General features: G+C 42.5%; 1 protein-coding gene and 1 long non-coding RNA gene across 4 annotated transcripts in view; one reads left to right on the plus strand and one right to left on the minus strand.

The window, feature by feature from the left end:
- Positions 1-22,854, plus strand: part of zcchc24 (zinc finger, CCHC domain containing 24) — a 38,637-nt gene that overhangs the window by 10,788 nt on the left and 4,995 nt on the right. For both annotated transcript variants that reach the window (XM_028988853.1, XM_028988854.1), the window contains exon 4: positions 19,522-19,686. In XM_028988853.1, coding sequence (XP_028844686.1) covers positions 19,522-19,686 — 165 coding nt within the window. The remainder of the gene's footprint in view (positions 1-19,521; positions 19,687-22,854) is intronic.
- LOC114795494 (uncharacterized) lies at positions 1,889-22,791 on the minus strand. 2 transcript variants are annotated; one of them, XR_003750515.1, is made up of 3 exons: positions 22,756-22,791; positions 5,322-5,388; positions 1,889-2,009 (listed from the first exon to the last, which is right to left on the minus strand). It is a non-coding gene; the product is annotated as an uncharacterized LOC114795494 (long non-coding RNA). The 2 variants fall into 2 exon arrangements; XR_003750516.1 differs by lacking the exon at positions 22,756-22,791 and adding an exon at positions 10,582-10,681.

Below are 22,854 nucleotides of genomic sequence, written 5' to 3' on the forward strand. Positions count from 1 at the left end.
CCTCGTGTATACCCGATAGATAGATAGACCTGAGGTCTATCACTGTAAGCATTGCCTCTTAAAGGAAACGCATTCCACGATAAGCTGGTCTCTCACTAAGAATTAATCTTGGACTACAGCACCCTGCCAACACAAACACCAGGATCCAACTTCACAGGGTTGAAGAAAGCAAGACTTATGATCCCAGGGAGCATCGTGAATCACATTCTCATGAGTCCCTGCTGCTCTCTGCTCACTCCTTCTCCCAGATACTGTGCAATGGTCATAGGCCCGCGGTCAGTTAAAGAGGGTAGTTCAGGACCTCAGAATAAACCCCACACCCAACCTCAACCGTGTGGTCCAGTGCTGGATTTTTTTTGGTGAAGCGGAGGCTAGATACGGGATCGGGGGAAACGTCATGGCTGAGCAGATGCTTGTGTGCGTATGGGGAGGGCAGTGTTGGGAAGAGGCCTTTCATCAGCGTGTGAGTCCGTTAGGGTGTCGGGGAATTTTGACGGGCCCGGTCCACACAGCTCTCTCCTCCACATCTGCTGGCCAACGGGAGAAGCGGCCATGGCAGGGATGGACGGCCCTGCAGGGAGCCCTAGTTAGAGGAATGAATGCCAGTGTGGCGGGCAGCTGTTTACCAGAGCTCCTCGGCACCATGGCCCACCGTGCTATGTAAACACTTTTCCCCTGCTCAATTAAAGATTGATTCGGCCAGCCAGTTATTGCCCTGGTCCCCAGTGCCCATTCCTGGGCCAAAATGCCTTCACTAATACTTATTATTCCTATTAGTACTCCTCCTTTTTTTGCTTTAAATCAGCTGTGAAAGGGAATGATGGATTCCTCCCTTACCCCTGCCATGTTCCTCTTGCTGAGGGATTTCCTCATGGAAAATGGCTTTGCTGGAATGTAAGTTGTGGAGCTGAGCGAGAAGCTCGACATGTAAGCTTGGCCCGTGAGTCACGTCCTCTGCGATGCATTCCCCATACCAATGTCCTTATTCGTGGCGTACATTCCTGCCAATGCTGGCAACCTTTCGCACCTACCGGGCATTTTATTCTCACACTCCAGCATATGGCTGCCATTAAAATACTGTAGGAAGTCCGGTGAGGACGGCCCGTAGCTTCTGCAGAGCTTGATGCATCACTATATTTATTCTGTAGGAACTGCCGACTTTTGAAGGGCGAGCTGCGGATTAGCCAGCGCTGATCGAAAACACATGAATCCCATCGATTATAATACAGAGTGCTCTTTATTCCAAGGAGATAAAGCATCTTTTGTTCAAATTGTTATCATGGCTGTGGAATGTGTGTATATATAGCCCTGTTCCCAGCTTTATTTTTTGACCATTTGAAGCAAGAGAATAGAGACTTGTTTGTAAAATCTCTGCATTGCAACGGACGTGAGATCTCCAGCCATAGCTTTGCTTATTATGATTAATGTATTTTTTATGGATCAACTCTGTACACAACTTGCTGATTGAGTGTGCGGAGTTTGCATGCCCTAACCAGGTTGCCGCAGGTTCCCTGCGAGATCTCTGGCGTCCAAAGGCATGGACACTTGGTGAATTGATAATTGTCCATGACTGAATGGTGTTTCCTTGTCGTTTAATTTGTGTACATATCAATATACATCTTTCTAAATGCATGCAGTATATGCAGTGTTGTATAGCACACTTGGTTGTGTACAAAGTACATTCAAAATGGAACCCAATTTACAGACTGAAGTATTCTCTTCGCATAGAAGAGGAAAGAAGAAAGAAAAGAAAACACAAGTAAATAAATAAAGATAATAAGTAAGTATCATGACATGTTAGCTTCCACTGTAAAATATTTACGATCATACAGGTCATTTAGTTCCATGACCCAGTGTTGCTCTTGTTTCTGTGTCTCTCACCTCTCATCGAAGTGACCATATGGCGCTGTGGTTTCCTGGTCTCAGCAGGGTGCTCACAGGGTCTCAGGGTAAAAGGTGGGACATCCAGCAATTCAGGTTTGACAAATGGCATCTGACTACAGAGGGCCCTGAAAAAAAAGTGTTGTCCATCATGAAGTTGTGATGAACTGGGTATGAAGGTCTTTGAAAAGGCTGATGTATATTCACAAGGACAAAACAAGGTCTGTGTTGATAAAAACAGAATGACTTGTAATGACTGGCAGAGTCCCTTGTATGATGTAATACTTAAAAATGGCAAACATCAGCGTCACTTGTGTAATATTTGTTTGTAAGACTTGCCTTCATTGCTGTCGACAAAGAATAATAGGCTGATGTAAGTGCCGATCACAGAGCTTTGTGGACTCTTGCAGTGATAATTGCAATAATTTTCAACAATCTAGGCTTTGTTGTACCCCCCGAATAAGACAGAATCATCAAATATACATTCATGCTCTGCGATATCCGATTGTGTTTTTTTAGACGCTCTTACATCATTGTGGCCTGAACAGCACAGTTGGAAAACAATTAGTCCCAGTAGTCTGGGCCCACCCAATTTCCTGATATGCGCCTAAAAGAATAAAGAGTGGAATTGAAACTGTTATTTCTGAGGTCGGACACAACCTCTGACATGCACAAGCCTAGTTCGCAATTTCGCTTTAAAATGGTTGAAGAAGCCTCAGTAGGACCCAGTTCCCAGCTATTTTTAACTTGCCATTTGTATTCGGCCCTTCGGACCAGTGATGACCTGAGATTTCTTTTAATCTGCCGCAATAAAACCGCATGAAACGTCCCAGACTCTCGTATTGCCATCATTGGGACGTTGGGCGATGTGACTCCATAAATCCTTTGTTTACATTCCTACACTTCTCTGCCAGCTGTTTAGTGTCCCTTTCAGGCCGTTGGTCCGTCTGCCACGGATCATTGATACACGCTGGACCAGAATGTAAAAAAAAAAAGCTCAATTGCTTGATTCAGCCAAGCGGGTTCATCAAGTTAACATTGGATTTTTTTTTTTTTCCGAGCAGAGCCTGACGCTCTGAAAGGAAGACTAGGGTCAGGCAGAGATACGGCACCCGAGAAAGCACATTGAGAGCACTTCCTCAAAAAGGAAATCAAAGTTAAAAAGAATATAAAGAGAGGGTTTCCTGCCAGCTGTTTTGTGTTCTGTACAGGAATACCACTCTTCCTCTGGGTCTGCTGATACAACAGCCATCTCCCTTCCCTCTGCCACTGCCACAGAGATCCTACTTTTAAGAGATGTTTGTTATGTCAACTGACAGGGCAGCACTCTTGAAAGGAAAAGTTCACCACGGCACGACACGCAGTTCCCACATGCAGGCGAAGACGCAATTTGATGCTAATGGATTGTGGGCTGAGAGAGAAAACAGTGCTGTAGTTACATCCTGTTTCTGAAAGATGATGTCAGGTTTACTGAGTCTGCGTCAGGGGGAGCATTAATTGCAAAGACATGCAGCCATTAAACTGTCATGTGTACATCTGACGGGACGACTGAACAAATTAACTTTTTTCTTTGGTTAGAGCTGGAGCTGGGGCGCAGTGGCTCTCTTTGTTATTTAATTACTCAGAGATAAATCCTAAATTAAAAGAATTGCTTTAAAGGCAAACATCTGAATCTTGACTTTGTACAAATTATGGATCTCATGCCTATAGAAAGCAATGTGGGTCACTGAAATGTTTCGGATATCCCTAATTAGAATGGGACAGATAATCGGTATAATTAAATAAAGTAAATCGAGTAAAAAGTTTGCATAGGCTTTGCATTTTTCATGCTTACTTACAGAATGCCTATAGATTTTATTTGCTTCAGAAGAAGCTGTTGCTCTTGAATTGACGTATAATTTGCATTGCTTTAAGGCTTTGCATGTTAGTACAAATGAAATTGTGTAGTTTTTTCAGATGAAGAGAGTTTATGCACACTTTCTTCCTGGAAACAGTTTTCGTCCTGGGCCCTGACTGTTTTTGGGGAGCTGTATTCAGTAATATTGGTGGAATGAGGAGGAATGTAGCGATTTTGGCCTATAAAACAAAAGCACAGGCTTTTTTCTTACACTAAAGGACATTATGGTTTGGCTAAAAGCTGGGGTGGAGTCAGTGGTTTTGGGAGTGTTTAGCTCGTCTGGAAGAATAATGGCTTAATGCAGGAACTCAAGTAGGAAAAGAATTTTGCTCGTTGGAGGGAAAAGCCCGAGGTCATGGGCAAGGTCGCACTGCAGTTATGACGGTCTCATCATCACACAGCCTGCCACAAACAGGCCACTTATTGAAGAACGAAGCCCATTCAAGTGCCCAGGCCTGTCTTGTTAGACTACAACAGCACTATCTTAGCCCATCGGTGATTTCTGACCCTGCACAGAATAAGCGTTTGACCTCCCATTGGCCAGGGGAATATTAAGCAGCATAGGGTGGCAGTGACGGTACAGAAGCGCTAAGCCGGGCGCTCGCGTCATGAGGGACCAACACTGACTGCTTTGTGCCCTCTGATGAATCAGGACTGTCAGGAAAGGCCTTGCGGTGGGACTGGCCGATGTTAATTAAGGATCCCATTGTTTGTCCTCAGGATCCCCAGACACAGGGGTCAGGAAGTCAGTCCATATTGTTCGCCCAGTGGGGTGCTGACTGTGGTCCAGCAGAGCCTCCGACCTCTTCCTATTTAATCAGGACCCAAAGACCGCTCGCCTGGCCCGGTATTATTGCAAATTGCCAGGGATTATGTGCAGGACTCAGGGCGTGTGTATTAGATTTAATATGAGGGCCTTCCCTTTGTCAACAGCAGGAGTGTAGCAGAACTTTTGCACTCCATTTGCAGCAAGCGCTGATTGCATCACTGTGAAATAATATTTTAGTTCTCCATTTGCTAACCCTATTTATTTAGTTTCCTTTTGGATTTTTCTTCTTGTATCCATCATTCCTGAGAAACAGAATATTTATTTGCTTCAAGGAAACTTGAGGACTAGGAAAGGGACTGAATACTCTTTTGATTTATAGAATTTGCAGTGAATCAATTAGAAAAGGTCTGCGGTCGGTGGCCAAAATTGGTCTTCATGTTTGTTTGGAGATTTTCAAAGATCCTCCTTCTGCACTACAGAAGATTTGCCACAACATCATGCATGAATTACAGAAGATTGTGTAGTTTGTTACTTTTCACTGACATTATGCGCAGATTGACCTGTGGTATATGATATTTTTTTGTAAAAACCTGTGAACACCTTATGCATCTTTTTCAGTAGAAACCATGGCTGGAAAGATAAAGATTAAATAATGACAGGAATTGTTCAGAGTTTCCATCCAAAAGACCAGGCGACACTCTGCAGCAGCATGGGATTCAAGGAAACTGAGTTCTGTGGAGGAAGGGCATCATGGGAATGTTTTTACAGACTGACCTGTGACCTTCCTTCCAGTCAGCCTGAATTCTGTACTGACACTAAGATGGTCCTCCAAAGGCTGTGCCTGTAAAGCGCAGACAAAGAGAAAAGGAGAGAGTGAGAGGGGTGTGGGGTGGAGGGAGTGTTCTATAGGAACAGTGAAACAGAAAGTCGGTAATGTAAACAGATAAACCTTATCTGGGATGATAGACGTGTAACAGATGGCTTATTCCTTTCAGAAGAAGCCAGCATTTAGTCTGCAGCTCGGCTGTGAAACCTTTGGGAGATTTTGCACTGACATGCTCATCCTTATCAACGCTGATGGGGCTCGAGAGGGGCTGATTGCTGGCAGGCCGCACTGGGCGGGTCCCCTCATAAACACAGACCGATCCAAAGTGATGAATATGACCGTGTCTAGATTCATGATTCAAAAACTTAGTTATCATTGTGTAGCACAACAACCCCAAGGTGCATGAAATTGAAGTTAAAACAGCAACTGAAAGCAGAAGGGTACTATCTCTATAACTGGTACTAACTGGTACTAGGGTACTATAACTGGTTTAAAGCGCAGTGCTGCACGCTAAGCACTGGTCTTGTATTTATATCACCAGACAAAGGTAACAAAGGTAATATAATTTAAAGGGGAGGAGCCTGATGATTGTTGCAGCCCTTGCACATGCTGCTTCCTCATTCCAGATGATTTAAAACCTTGCCTGTAAATGCAACGCATGACTAATCATCATTAAAATATTGTCTTTTTATGTAAATCCAGAGGATGCCTAGTGCAAGTTTAGTGCCAGTTTGGTCAAATGAATCTTTTCAGAAGAGTCAGAATTTAATTGATAAAACCCCTGCCCTGGTTGATTGATTGATCAATTGCATGGAAATATTGGTCGCTGTTCCATTCGTAGCATAGCAGACAACACCCCCCAACCACCCACCACCCCATAAACACACATAGACACACACACACACACACAAGAAATGTGCACACCTCTGTCTTTTTCCACATGAGCCAATCAACCTGCTCATGTCATTCATTGCAATGGTAACCTAATCCCCCGCGCAGCTGCACAAGTCATTATGGTGGCTTTGGCTAGCGCCGGGACTCATGGGAACACTGAACTTGGGTATGGCTATAGCACAGGTTAGCACCGCTCACAGCAAAAGAGAGCAGAGGCTCCTGTCACCGGGTCAGCTGGCCTGCAGCAAGTAAGCCCTGCAGAATCCCAGAACCTGGGTTTGGCAAAGCGAATAACCTGGTGAACCTGAGAACGGCACCCGCCAAGACGGAGTTAGATGCAGGTAGTTTATAACTCAAGGAGCCAATCCATCGGCTCCATGAAGACAGCATGTTTTGTGGGCTCGCTGCCGGTTGCTATGAAAGCACATGCAAAACTGATTTCAGGCGCTTATGGATATATGATGCGGGCCGCTCGGGGGAAACGTAAAAAACTCCCCCTCCCAGTAATAATGATGCGTGAACTGTGCTCTCATTTTTTTTATATTTGTGATTAAACTTGGTCATGCCTCTTCACCCTGGACCGCTCTCTTTGGCAGCATTAACGTCTTTGCATGAATCTAATAAGGGCTTTTTGATATTATCTGCTGGAGACATCACTGCCAGATTGTTAACACAGATGTGGACACAGTACTTGTTTCAGCGAAATTCAATGCACTTACAACGTTTTGCGAACATATCTGCCCAGAAAAGCAATTTTATTCTCAGGAACGGCCTGATACAATGTGCCCATTCATAACTACAATTCCCACCCTTCAATATTCTAATAACAACACAGTCTGAACTGGTAAGCTTAGCTGTAATACTTTGCTAATAATAAGGTAATAGACATGTCCTTGAAGGAGATTTAAGGCTAATTTTGATCAAGATATCATACATTTTTTCATCTTAGTTTGCTTATGATATGAAAACACCATTTGTTGTATTGGATCAGGGGATTACCTGTCCAAGAAGAGCTCAACTCCCATGGTTGGGAATGAAGTCTTGAAAAAATATGACATTAATGACATTAATGTTGTGTCCAGGTATTAAGCTGAATTTAAAGGTTACCTAATAATGCTCTGTAAATATTTGAATTCCAGAGGGCGCACTCATATTTCCACAAGTCTTTAACATTTTACATTTACATTTACAGCATTTATCAGACGCCCTTATCCAGAGCGACTTACAATCAGTATTTACAGGGACAGTCTCCCTGGAGCAACTTAGGGTTAAGTGTCTTGCTCAGGGACACAATGGTAGTAAGTGGGATTTGAACCCGGGTCTTCTGGTTCACAGGCGAGTGTCTTACCCACTAGGCTACTACCACAGAAGCCATGTTCATGAATGTCAGTAAATGCTACAGACTGGGATTTATCTTACTGTGTTGTCTGCTGATGTTCTCTCTGCTCACACATTCCACAGTAAGAATGGATGTTATTGGCAGACACATTTCAGCATTTCCGGGTACGTCTCTAATGAGAGTCCTTTGGCAGCGTCACTCGTGCAAATGTCACCTTTGCCTTTCTTTTCCACAAATGGAACTAAATAAGACCGAAATGAATCTTCTTTCTCCGCAACACTCAGGGACAAGACAGGACTTATGACAGGATTGATTACCCCACCCCCTAAATATGCCTGAAAGGGCGGTGTAGTCTGTGGAATTCCACAGAGCATATACGATTTAATTTATTGTTCTTTCAAAAACACGTATCCAAATGCAAGAGAAGTTGTGTTTGAAGTGAAGTGAAACACAGCACAGCACACGGTGACACGACAAAATGTGTCCTCTGCTTTTAACCATCACCCTTGGTGAGCAGTGGGCAGCCATGAAAGGCGCCCGGGGAGCAGTGTGTGGGGATGGTGCTCAGTGGCACCTTCTGATTACGGGTCCGTTTCATTACCCGCTAGGCCACCACTGCCATTCACTGCCCTGCTAGGCCATTCACTGCAAGAAAACAGAGACCATAAGTTTTGACTTCAAGTTAACAATGCACAATAAAAATAAGAAAAATTACACGTCCTCTACATATTTCTTTGGTCATCTTGCATTTGGGGTCTAGAGAAAAAAATGGAAGAAGGCAGTGTTGGCCTAGCATGTAAGGAAGCAGACTCATAACTGAAGGGTTCTCTCAAACCCTCAAACATGTTCAGAAGTGCAAGACTGTGTTGCTACATTACATTATATGAATTATTTTGTAAGAGCTCACTCCCATGTTCACAGCTTTACAGAACATAACACGTAACAATTTAACCAAAGTGTTCAACAATCGGTTCATCTGAAACTAACTTCATGCTAACTCTCCATGCCCAACAAGCTGCTTTGGTTTTGCTTTAGCGTTTCCAAGAAGATGAATACTCATAAGGCTCAAAAAGGCAAGCCGTGAAAAAGCACAAAAATTGTTAGAGGAGGATTTATTTAATGACTTGGCAGAACCTTGCAATAATTCAGCAAGCTTTTGCAGAAAACAGCTTAATGGTGGTCTGAGATGAACTCGGGTCGAAGCGTCTTTCAGGCGTGTTTTCTTGCAAACAAGGACAGGGAAGATCACAGCTAGTATTGTGGGATCTCAATAACTTCTCCATTTGTGACTGTGACTAAATGTAATTTTTTTTGCCCATAAATCAGATAGCAGCACCATTCCAAGAACTGATTTATTGTGTGTTATGCTATCCGGCCTCCAGTGTGTATGTTAATATTGAGGTCTATGCTCGGTCTGCCTCAAACCATTGTTTTGAGTGTTTTGAGAATGTTTTGAGAATAGCGATGGTTTATAGGATCATTAGTTCAATTGCATGACTTGAAGGTTTTTGGAAAGTTTTCATAAATACACCCACTGGTCGAGATCCAGGCTCTGAAATATTTTTCCAACACTGCAGACTCTGCTCCTTAGTTCCTAGAGTATGTGTCAGATTTGGAATTGGGCAGCTTGGGTGTTAAAAAAAAAGTTTCGACCCAGACTTGCTTGACTTTCTCTCCAAACAATGAGCCCACCTCTGGTCTGGAGCCGTGGTGCCTGTGCAATATGAGTCCTAGATGAATATCATTCTGCGTGTCTGAGTCAGGTACCTGAAAAAGGAAATACTGGCTCCTGGCACCGTGCTCATGTTGGGGAGCATGAAATGTATTTATTCACTTTCATCTACTGATGACAAGCTATCTAAACATCTAAAACGGAGAGAAGGAAGCGAATGAGCCATGATGGACTGACTGGCTAATGCTGATGGATATATATAGCAACCACTGTACATGATAAGAATGCTTATCTCAGCAGTTATAGCCCAGGAAGAGCAGCTGCCTGCAGGGAAGGCTTTGTCCGACCAAAGACACCTATGAACCCATTCATGTTCAATGGAAAAATAGGAATACTCGAACCTTAAACTGGATGTCTAGTGGAAAAACACCAAACTGAATGTCTGTGCGTGTTTTATTCTGAGATAATGTATCATCTCCCATTCAGTTTTTTTTCTTCACTTTTTCAGTGTCTATTGTGCATTTATAGATGTATTTATTGTAATAATCATTTGTACTAAAGTAGTGTGACGAAGGGAAGTTATTTTCTGCAACTTTAATCAGTGCAACTGTTTTAAACTCTACTAAGATTATTGCAAATGATGTGAAGCTTTTAAAGTGACAGGCTACACACAACATTCCATTCCACTAATTGCTGCCTCTCCACATTTATGCAAATATTCCATTCCATCCACATTTTCATCATAGTCATTTAAAACATCAGTTTGATGTTCTTTCTGAGTGAATAAAATTAGGACATTTATAAATAACCATAGACCATAATGATAAATTCATTTAGAGGGGTACTTACTTCTATAACAATGAATATAAAGGTAATGTAAGTGTAACAAATATGATTTATTATAAGCAGACGATACTAGACGTTTCTATGGTCTTCCTGTGTCACCCTTGCCTGTAGATGCAGATATAAGCTATCTATATCGGTCAGGAATCTGTGCCATGCCAGCTCCCACTACTCACAGGCCTGACATGTCGAAACAGGCTGCCACAGCATATTCAATTACAAACTAACTTTTCCTCTTCTTTTCTTTTTAAAGGAAAACAAGCAATTAGGTCCACAAAAAGCCTGAAATGATTTGGAAATCTAGAAATTGAGATCGTACAGGTTTACTACAGTGGCCAATGCTGTAAACTCCTTCATAAGCAGAACTTAAGCTCAAATGTCAATATATTAGCGGCCCTATCAAAACGGCTGCTTCTAATGAGAAAACTAAACAAAACGCGAGCACGGAGCGAGACTTAACTCAGCAGATGCGATCTGTGTGCCTCTCTGCATATCTGCAAATCTTTCATTCTGTACCCAGGCCAAACTAAACCCCGATTAGGGGGAAAGCTGAGTTGAGCCCTCTCAGTGGGGGTAATTGAGAACGATGTATCTGGTGGGTTTGGTGTTCTTGTGCTTTCTTGAGCGATGTCCCCTGGGAGTCAGGAGAAGGGCTTCGGCTCCACGGACACCATTGTTTACACTGATGGCTTCCAGATGCTGGTTAAAGGGAGCAGCCAAACTCCCGGGGCCGTCGCCAGGCACCAGGAAGCAGTCCAGGGCTATCTGGAATACTTGGAAAACATGGCTTTGCTTTGTAATAACCTAGAAAACAGTCCAGCGCCCAAAGAAACTGCGCTCCGTTTCAAAAAACTGATTACCACTTAAGATGCGGCAGGCTCTCCGAAAATTCAAAGTGAATCTTTCATGTCCAAGCATCTCAGTTACTCAATCCACAGACAAAGTAGTATGTTCGACAACTGAAACCATTACCTAATTTAATTGCTAAAATAAAATAGCTGGAAATATTGACACTGGCCCTCGTCTCTGAGTACCCGTTGCTGAGAAACAGAGAAAAAGGTTGAAATGGATAGAGTGGGTTTCTGCCTCCCTCGCTGTTGGCTTGTTACTCCGCAGGGGCCGTGCTTTATTATCTGTGAGCCCTTTCAGCGGCTGCAAGCGCTCACATTCGGGGCGGATTGTTTTTGACAACACTGAGGCATTGTGGGAGCAGGCAGATTTGTCATTTAACAGCACACCTGTTGCCGCTGTCAGTTTTTTTCTTCCATGGTGTCTTTTCCAGGCATAAAAAAGGGGGACAGCTGCACCCTTAAAAAACTGACCCAAGGAGGCCTGGGAAACACTGGCTTCATTTAGACGTTCTATTCGGGATTAATAAACAACACAACATGCACCTGACGGGAATGCTTGCACAAGACTAGGCCGCTCTCCGCACAGCCCCGGAAATAACCGTTGGGGGTGGGGGGACGAGGGGGGGGGGAGTGTTCCTTAGCCGGACACACAGACGCAGTTGATGCGGGTGACACTGTCACTGTTGTGTTGGGAACTGAGGGAAAGGCCATCTGCAGGCTCTCTTGGCCACGACTGCCTCCCCCCGATAAAGGCTCAGACAGGGCTTACATTGTGGTGGTTGCTGTTGAGAGCTGGGTGCCGATGCTCGGCTGACTCTGCCGTGGAGGCAGAGTGAACTAAGCCATCTGATATTCGTATGAGGAAGAATCATGAATGGAGGGTGTTGAAAACACGATGTTCTGCTCATACTGTCCATCTTTTTCAGACATAACGTGACGTCTGACACTGTTTTTGGTATTCTGCACTGCTTCCTGGCGTTTTCCGAATGACGTATATTCCCAGCGTTGCGGTGTGCTTAATCTTGTTGAATATCTGACACCGTTTACTTGTGGTTCCCATATAATCTCAGGTCAAAACCACTTAACACCCACTGTAACGTGGGCAGAAAATTGACTGATGTTTACACTGGCTCTATGAGCTGTGGTGTGGATGGGTGAAAAAAAAAAGTCCTATAGGTATTTTGAGGGCTTTTGTATTTTCCTTTGTGGTGGTAATTTCTTGAAAGAACAGTTTGTTGTAAAATACAGCATAACAGAAATACAGAACATGGAAATACAACCTTCAAAGCTGTGTAAGAGCACAGCTATGTTCAATATAGATCCATATTAACATTATCACCATATTGTGATGTTTATCATTTATCATTTCATTAGGTGAAAATATTCATTATTATCAGTTCATTAGGTGAAAATATTATGTATGAAATTAGGATTGTTGTATAATATTTATTATTTCATAAGTATACAAAGCAATACTGTCTTGTCCATATTTTCCTCTGCATAGCTCTGAATTGTGCCATATTACATTTGTGGTCTAAGAAAAATAACTCAAATCTGGTAGATGGTATGTTACCATATTTTTAAACTATTGTTTTAAAAAGTCATAGTCATTTGACTGACAGTCAATGATATATTCAAAGGATTTTGCCATTCATTGTCATTATTGCAGTCAAACACAGAGCAAGTGATGATATTAACTGTACTTCACCAATTGTGTTAAGAATACTAGCTACACTGCATTACACTGCACAGACAGCAGCTGTAAAAATGGACATACCACTAGAGGGAGCCCAACTACCACAAGTGTACCACAGTTTAAGAAGCAAGCCAATAGTATTAAGTTACCTTGCTCACTTGTTTTTACATTCAGACAGCTCAAGTGTTGCTTCCTTAATATGAAAATGAATAAACCTTCACAACTGAGTTTTTCTACTTGAATAATGCTGGCAATTTGCAATTATTATACCACTTAACATATAAGTGAACTCAGAAACTGACTGTGTTTAAATGGAATACTGGGTGGCTGCAAATGGGATACAGCCTGTAGACCTTTAAAATGTGCCAATATCAACAGGCGTACCTATTAAGTGATATGTTTTTTTTTTTTAATCTGACAAAGAGACCAAAAAAAAGTGTGTGTGTACTCTCGACACTGAATGGATTTGTCGCTCATGCCCTCAGGCTTGTCTCTATTAGTTTCATTGGACTCCAGGGACTGGGCCTGCACAAACGAACTGCAGACTTTATGTGTGTGGGGGGTTTACAGATGTAGAGCAGTTAACATCTTCCCGAGGTTCAGTTATGTGTGGTGTCATCTTCAAAGGCACTCTCCCCACCACTACTCCAATGTGCAACGTCCAAGAAACTGTTGTGTTTAGACAGGACGGGGCTCTTTGCAGACATTTGTCTCTATGGATGAAATGCATTTCCTCACAAAACCAAATTCCTAAATTGAGGCCAGAAACTTTTTTTTTTTGCACTGTTATTACCCACCATTTTCAAAAGCTGCATAGCTGCCTCCCCAGCAAATTCTTTCCCAACCTCACCCTGAAACAAATCTTAGTTAACCATTTAATAGACTGGTTTCCTGCAGAAACTGAGAATATATTTTTAAAAAATCCTACAAGCCTGTGAAATATCACACACTTGTCCAGTATTTACTTTAAATCCCAAACCATCTCCAACTGTTTGACCCAATGCCTTGCACTTATGGTTCATTGACTTTCATGGAGAGAGGCCTCGGCGGTGGTCACCGTTTTACAGAAAAATATTTGATACCATACCTCCATCATGCGCACCTCCAGGCTTCCCTTTCCTTATCGTAAAAGGGCCGGATCGCATTTATTTTGGCAAAGCATTTTGGACTTGGTCACCATGCTTTTTGATATCATGCAGTGGAACTCAAAGTGGATCTAAGAGTTTTTTTTTTTTTTATATTAATTAATGATGATGTTGTTGGAGGTTTTCTGGTGCCGTACCAGTGTGGAGCCCATCTGCTTCTGGTTTCCGCCACCCGCACCCCACCCCCGGCCCCACTGGGCTTGATTGGAGGGCTGTTTCCAGCTGGGAGAGATGACTGTGGTGCTGTGGTATTTGTCCTGTTGGAGGGAGGCTGAGGCTGCCGGGATATCAGCCGAACCCGGGCCCCTCCATCGTCCTCAGGGAACACAGCTGGAGGGACTGGGAGGAGGGTGGGATGGTGGGATCTGCTTCATTTGTTCTTTTTTTTTTTCTTGCCTATTTTATTTCTCACACTTTTCTCACAATTTTGCAATCACTGTATTACATGGTTGTCTAAAGAAGTCATTTTCTTTTAATCAAATTTCCTTCATTATTCTGGCATATGATTTATTATTCCAGTGTCTGTAACAGATTCTTCTGGTCTGATGAGTGTATGGCCAAAGCCTGAGCTGTGGCATGATGTGTGGGTGTTCTGGAGATGTGGATGTGTGTGAGATGAGTCTCAGCTCGGACAGTGACCCCCCCTCCCCACCTCCAGGAGACTCAAAGAAGCCTCTCCAAACAATCCAGCCTTATCTCAACACAGGGCCAGGCCTGTGAATCAACATTGACTCTCTACACGCTGAAAGTGCAACTCAGGAGCGATTCAGAGCAAACAGCGGCCAGTTAATCCTGACATGGACAATATTGATTGCCTTTCCATTTTAAAGCACTGATTTTAATTTTTTTTACTTTCAAAACAGCCAAACAGGCCCATTTCCAGATCAGTCGGGAACGCTGTTTAAACTACGTCCTAGAACTGCGGCTGGCAAAGCAGAGTAAACATACGACTTAAAACACACACACGTCACCATGGACTCCATTAGCTCGTTCCTTTCCTGTGGCTGGAACTGGCAACTATTTCATTAAAAGCTTGCGTGATGCTTTAGCTTGTTTTCATTCAGGCCGGTTTCTAGGAATTCCGCAGACCTGATGCTCAATAGTAAATCGAAGTTGAAAGGTTGTTATGGGCGATGTGTTGTCAGCGTCGAAAAGTTTCAATTGCAGGGCGGAGATTAATCTAACCATGCCTTAAATATGCCTGTCAGTGACTCGCGTGCATCCTGACAGCCCTGTGATGAGACACGGATGACTGAAAGCCATAATAACCCCTCCAGTTGTTTACGGTAAAGGATAATCTTATGTGCCAACATAATCGCTTTGACTCATGAAGTCTCATTAATCTTCCGGATATGTGAATTTTTCTTTTGCCTCCCCATCACTCGGGATGAAGCTGTGAAGCCCATGATGTGAAGCTGTAATGTGTCTGCCTTTACAATGACTCTCAGTAAGATCAGAGCAGGCATTTTTTTGTTGTTGTGCAGTTCATACAAATGAATTCAGTCTGGATGCACTTACTTAAAAAGAATAAAAATCAAACACACAATTAGACTGGGCAACATTTGAGCCACACAAAAACACAGCATCAAGAGAGATCAAATCAAATAGGAGCATAATTGATTATCATAGCGGACCTATAGTATTTCACTTTTTAAAAGTGTAATAGTCCTTCCAGCATAAACTCTGAATCAGAGATTTTATTTAAAAAATGTCTGGTTCCAATTACTAGCCAGCAGAGTTCAGACTGGGTAATCCTTTCTGCTTATTAAGTACCACGTGACAGCAATTAAAGACCATAACTGTCTGGACAACATCCCACAACTGAGGAGTATGACAGTACTTTAATCACCCTCCATTATTATTATTATTATTACCATTAGTATTTAATTTTCTTTAACTGATGAGGCTACTCACTCAATTGGTTGAAAATCTATGAAAAACACAACTAAAATAGGTCATCCATCTGTAAACAGAGTATCATGTGTATGGTCTGGCACCAGCCCAGGATCGAGCCGCTGAGGCCTCCTGCACACACAGAGCCATTTTTACTGCTGCTATCTGCCATCATGTCAAAAAAGGGAGGACTGGAGTGAATTTCGAAATTCAGCGCTGAACTCAGCAGTGTGCCCTAAAAATGACATCAGAAGGTCTGAGGTTTTAGCAGTAATGACATTCATCATGGCAGCCACTGTATCATGAAATTCATATTCATAAAACAGGCATGACAGGTTATATAGAGCAAAAATATGAATATAAGGGTCACAGTTATAGAGAAATTGACTGGTACAATGATCAATAATGTACTCATGTATTGGGGAAAAACATTTAGAAATTGTTTATAAATAAAAAAAAACATACAAAACTAATTGGTAATAATGTGCCATTACATTGGTCAATGTGTTGGGCAAGATACAACGGAAGAAGTTTACCTTTTAATTTAAAATAATTTATTTTCACATTCTCAGCTTTTTAATGAATTAGAAATGTTGTTTGGACCCCTTATGATTTTGTGCTGTTTGAGATTTTGATATCGTAAACATGTTTAGAACTGCAATATTGGTGGAGTGGCTGAAATAGAGAATGAAATTTGTTTGCTGATCTGCTTGAAATTGTACTTGAATAGTTCTATAAAATTTGGATTTCATGTATGATCAAATGTACTTACATATTGTAGCTTTTTTTCATAACAATTGAACAGCATGCAGATACCTGCATCCACCACTAGGGGCTCAGTGCACAAAGTGGTTAAATATATTTATAAAAGTCTTCATAATAAAACAGTTGATGTTGTGTAATACCATTCCGTGAATAATGGACTTTATTCTACAATCAGACTTGGTTCTCGCATCTTTCAAGAAATAAAAAAGAACTGATTAATTACCATTATGTGCTATTTAGAATAAGACAAGCATGCGTAGCCTATTAATTTTTCTTATAATTCAGTCAGAGATGTGGTTATAACAGACGCCAGGCGCGGTTCCGCCCTGTGGATGAAGTGCCTGGAATATTTAAGCTGGATAAAGTTACTAAAGTGAGTGTGGCACTATCCTTAGCTTTTGTAGCCTGGGGCTCATTTCTGTTCCAAAAAACTGACCTGAGTACAGAGAAGCATGGAACTAGCTGACTGTCTCACAGCAAGAGGTGTCTGTCTACAGATTTCTAGCCATGCTGACATGAAGACATGTAACTTGAATAGCTGGTGTGTACATATATAGGTGTAGGACAAGTGCGTTCTAATTAAAGCCCAGAAGAGCTGGAGGTGTTTTGCACGGGTTTGTTCGTGGATGTAGAGGATGATTAAGTATTCAGCACTGGTTTCACAGAGGGTTGTGCATTTGATTATTTTCTCCCCCACCCAGTACAGATCATGGGTTTTATTAGGGCTGGCTGGGGGAAGGGGTGGGCCACACTTGTTCGCATGAGCCGTACGTCAGTCCCCTGTCGCCGGGACGGCCCGCGTTGCCGCGCCAGCCCCACCAGTGTCATCGTTTCCAGCTGCTGTCAGCCAGGGGAAGATGTTTTGTTGACAGTGGCGGAGTCACATTGTTTAACGTTGGCAAGGAGAGGCTATCGCGTCCCGCATGCTAACACTGACGCACACGCCTGGCCCGCCGCCGGCCCACATGCTTGCGATTACGCCGCTGATTACTCGAATGGGACCCGGGTACACATCTACACATCCACCTCCACCCTGACAATGAAATCTGGAACCAGCGAAAACGATCCTGCAGGAAGGAGCCCGTTAACTCGCACCATTTCATTTAGATAAAGCTGACATCAGATAGGGAAACAGAGCTTTTGGAACGTCAGATGCAGTTAAAGAGCTTCATAGTACATCTGTAACTAATAGTAAAAGACTGAGAACTTTGGAGAGAATCAACAGCACGTAACCATTCACAGAGGCGGCTTGTTTTAGGTAAAATTGTAATTTTTAAAACTTGAGTTGATTTTTAGAACGGCTGACTGTGATTTGAAATGAAGCCAGACAGACCCTGTGCAATTTTAAAAGGAGTGTTGGTGACGCCCCTTAAAACAGATTTGTCTGCTCGCATTCTGAGGCCCAAACTGAGGGGTGCTCACGCTGCGCATGAAACTCTTTATGAACGGTACCGTCTGTTACCTGTGTCCACTCAAAAGGGGGTTCCCACAGGTCCTCCAAAAGCTATAAAGTCTCAAAAATGCAAAAACAGAATTCGTCAGAATTTTAGACATTAGAGTATCTGACATTATGATGCTAACTAAACCAACGCGGAACCAGTGAGTGCTAATGGAAACCGTGCAGCCCGGTCAGAATTCATCAGCACTCACAAAGATATAGAGGCGTCCTGATGTGGTGTGCATTGACATTTCTTTTTTTAAACAGCATTGCAGTTTTGACGATGTAAATTATGATTCAGCTGATTAAATCAATGATATTTTAACAACAGTTCTGAATTCTTATGTCGTAATATGGAAAGATTGTGTTCAGAGAGTCAAAAGTGAGCCCAGTGAGTTTAACTCTGGCCCAAAAAATCTGAACAAAAATGAGGTTAAAATGCCGGGCTGACTTGCTCATGATTAGCTACAGTGTTGACTTCACGTTGCACCTCCCAGACCCAGCATATGAGGTTTTTCCATTTCATTCGTACTGGAGGAACAATATGCACAATCGAGTGTGAAAGGGCTGAACAGACCTGCGTGCTGTCTGTAATTGTGCTTGCTTTGGCCACTCACAACATTTTGTCATTTATTACAATGATGACTTACAACTTTTGTTTAAAAAAGAACAAAAGTGGAAAAAGTGACTTTTCCACTCTGGCTGCAGTATATTTGACCAAGATACTGGCGCTGGTGTTAACTCTTCTCTGGCCACTTTCTCACAGGCTGTTGGCCTCCAAAGAGGATTTTATTCTCTGTGGCTACAGAAAATAAACTCTAAAAGTGAAACAATGGGCCATGGGGATATCTGACCGTGGTGAAAACTTTATTGTGGAGGTAAATGTAGAGTTAGATGTTGTTTATCTGGGATTACACTCTTGGCATCCAAACTCTTTGATCTAATTTTATTGAGTTTTCTTTTTCCTTGGGCAATGCAAGATGCTCTTTGTGAGTTTCACCAAGCTCAGATATCCGAGAGTGTGTAAGTTTAGTTTCTCAGTAAGACCTGTGCAAGACCTGGTAAACCTGTGGAACTGGACCCGCTGCGGTATATAAACGCTCCCGGCATACAGTTGGGTTTTGATTCACCCCTCTTTTTAAAATCCAATCACACGCTTGTTTGTCACATAACCCACATTTAAAGGTCCCCTATCATGAAAATTTCACTTTGTCAGATTATTCAACATTATTACTAGTCCCCCTAGCCTGTCGATGGTCCTGCAGTGGCTAGAAATGGCTATAGGTGAGACTGGCAGCCCAGATGGTCAGATCTGGAATTTGTCCCCTTATGTCATCATAAGGGGAAAGGTTACCTCCCTCTTTTTCATGCTTTCTCTCTGCCCAGAGAATTTCCCACCCTAACCCTAACCCTAACCCCACCAACATTCATGGCTTCCAAACGTTTGAAGCATTGCAGTTGCTCAGTGATTTTGTTCTGTCACACGAGACTCTGAAGAACCCACTGGGTTAATTCGATTTTTTCTGGAACAATTTCATGTCAGGGAACTTTTAAGCTTAACCTCATGTTTTATTCTCAACCTCTCAGCCACGCTTTTGTTATGCTGTTTCAGGCCCGACCCAAAGGTGAAGGACTGACCCCGTACCAGGGCAAGAAGCGCTGCTTTGGCGAGTACAAGTGCCCCAAGTGCAAGAGGAAGTGGATGAGCGGCAACTCGTGGGCCAACATGGGACAGGAATGTATCAAGTGCCATATCAACGTGTATCCTCACAAACAGGTAGAGTTCAAGTGCTGGAGTACAAGAGAAAAACTCTTTCATCCTGCAAGTCCGAGTATAAGTGGCAGGAAGCGTCTGCGGGTGATTAATTGTCTCTTTCTGCCGCAACTCAGCGTTAATGAGTAACATCCACCCGACTGCCAGGTGCTCCATGTTCAAAGGACATCTGGACACCTGACTCTGCTTTGGTGACACTGGCCACTGAGTCAGAGTGTGTGTTTAAAAGGAAAATATACACACGCTGGCTGCGCTGTACATTTCAATCAAGCCGACACTGGGGGGGAGAAAAAAATCTGCAACTGTGACTTAACATCGGCTTGATGAAATCACATGCAATGTGTTTCGGATTGGGGTTGGATATAATGCTCAGGCTTTCTTGAGGTCTGGAGGCAGATGATGTAATGCCATTGGCTGTTTTTCACTGAATGATTTTTCGAAACCTCTGGATTGAAGCTGTCACTGGGCCACATAGCCCCTCGCTGAATACAAATATGGAAAAGATGAGGCGAACAAAGTTGTTTTTGAAATCGAATTCCCATTTTAATCTCATTTATAAAACCTTCCGAAGGTCCAGATCTTTAAGGCAGCCGCAGCGTGACTTTGTGACGTGTGAACCTCTTGCTTGTGTACTTTCTCGTATGCCTTCTACGGGATAATGTTGCCCTCTTCTGTAACATGAGACATAAACGCTGGGCACCAATCTGACCCCAAAACTACTTGAAGGTTTATTTACCCCACCATGCAACAACACAAGGGGCTTTAAAAGGGGGTGCCGTGAAGTGTTGCGGTAGTCCACAGGGTGTAAATCACTTCAGCAAAACAACACCATTAAAACTTTACAACAGGATAAGGAAAGGGGGGAAATTTCATTATTTGTCTTAACACTTTGACCTAAGTGAAGCAATTCTAATAAGTGAAATATATTAGACAATATTACATATGCTGTTACTATCATGATGACGATGATCCTTATCATCCATAAATGATAGTTAAGGGGAATCTCAAAGGGGATGGGGGGTCACACATTATATGATTTAATGCTCATTGGTCTGTTGGGTCTCCAACGTAGTATTCTGTCACAAAAAAGATACATGAAAAGTGGTATTCGAAATGGCACCCACTGTGGCCCCACACTGTAAAATAAATAATTTAAGTTCTTAGTCCAATCATCAGTGATCATATGAGAAAAGGACAAAAAAATGTAGGGAAGGATTTGGATTAATTGGCAAATTTAGATAGCATCCTAGATATCTGATCACAGTTTGAAAGGAATTGGTGATCACGTTCACGCTTAGCGACTGGGGGTCAATTGTCAGTTAGCCTCTAATCTGGGATTTTAATTGGTGACCATGGGGTGACCTCAAAATCATGAAACAACATGCAATCAAGGACGTGTTTCTGAAAAGATTTGCTTAATATGTGTTTGTGAGAGACAGAGAGGGGAACTGTTTTCTCTCCGGCTGCTGGGAAAAGTGTCTTCCCCCTTCCAGTGTGTGTTGTGGTGAGCCCACTCATAGAAGAAAAATTCCCATTTGCAAAGTCACCCACTTAACATATTTTGCTCACTGAAGCACTTGAGATGTCCTTCTAACCCCCATTGAAACAGTTTGGCTCAGTTTGGCTTTTGACCTCCTCCCACAGTTGCCCAAAGCTGCGAAACACTAGATGTCCTGAGACGGTTGTGAGCCAGTCAAGGCCACACTATCAAATAAACCCCCAAATCTCCAATAACCCGTGGTGAAATCTGCAAGGATCAGATCCGGGGAGGCCTGCTTCTATTAATTTCAGTTTTAATGAATTGCTGAGGGAAAGAGGCGAACATCTGCAGACTGTGGAGCCTGGGAATGAAAGTAGCTTGCAGCACAAGAGCCAAGAAGCCACTGCTCTCATTAGCCAATCATGCTGATCACTAAACCCATCCGTTCATCCCGACAGTAAACACTGCACATATCCTGTCAACACGCAGCTCAGTAAATGCCCTAGTCAGGCTTTTATGGGCTAAGAACATAACACCAGTGCTCTACACCCTGGACCTTCTATGCAATTTAATAATTGCTGGGGAGATTAATCTTAAATTTAACAATCATAAATATTTTTAAGAATAATGCTTGCAATAATATTTTTTTTTTTAAATATGGCAAGTATGGGAAAGAGGCTCAGATGGGGAGAGATGGGGAGATGATGTGGTCATTTTTTATAAAATAAGACATCCTGTAGAGTCTGACGGTAACTAAAAACAGAAATTATATTTTGTGCAGATAAGTTCACTTTAGTTTAGTTGCACAACATTTTATTTAGCAAAAAAGTTTTTACACAGTCTTGATAATGGTATCCTGTAGTCACAAAACATGCGACAACGACTTGCAAGGCCATCGCGCATTTGTTCAGTCAGAGATGGAGACAGGCACCTGATAAATAATTTCACCTTCAGCCAACAACTTCATTATTTCAGCACCACTTCAATCACTGCCGATTACTTTCATGGGTCCAGCTTCATAATAAGGCATACCATAAAGTCCATCCAGCAGACCTTTCAGTATGTATCTGAGGTACTGAAAATTTTACCTTGCAACTTACTAAGACACCACAACCTTCTTTCTGCACCTATAACAAGATTGTGTATGAGGCTAAAACAACATTTTGAACTTACTGCGCGTACTGATTTATGTCCTTTTTACTTCCAGAAGTACAACATTCTGAGCAGAGACTGGGTGGGTCAGCTAGCAAATTAAGTTTTATCAAGCCTGGCTCCATTTGCTGGGTGTGGGAGGTTACTTGAGAGTTTTATGATGTGCAAGGAAAATATTTGGAGTCTGTATCACTTGCCCAGCCACACCACTCTTAATTCACTGGATGAAATTAGAAATGACAATAAAACTAAAAAAGAACCATACAGTCTCTACAGCTGTAAAGCCGAGCACTACAGCAATACACATAAAACGAGAATTTCTATAAACACTGGTCAGATTTTGAACGTTGAGGAACGTAACGCTGCCAGTTACAAATACATGTGTTTATTTGGTTAGCAACCATATGAATACGAGCAGTAAAAACAATAGAAAGTCTTACTGATGGACGTGAAAGCCTTCCTTTAAAGCGTGCATGATCATAACTTTTCCGTAAGGTTCCTGTTGAGTGTTCCCCCTAAATAAATGATCGGCACTCAGT

This window comes from Denticeps clupeoides, chromosome 8, assembly GCF_900700375.1.
Source record: "Denticeps clupeoides chromosome 8, fDenClu1.1, whole genome shotgun sequence".
NCBI lineage: Eukaryota > Metazoa > Chordata > Actinopteri > Clupeiformes > Denticipitidae > Denticeps > Denticeps clupeoides.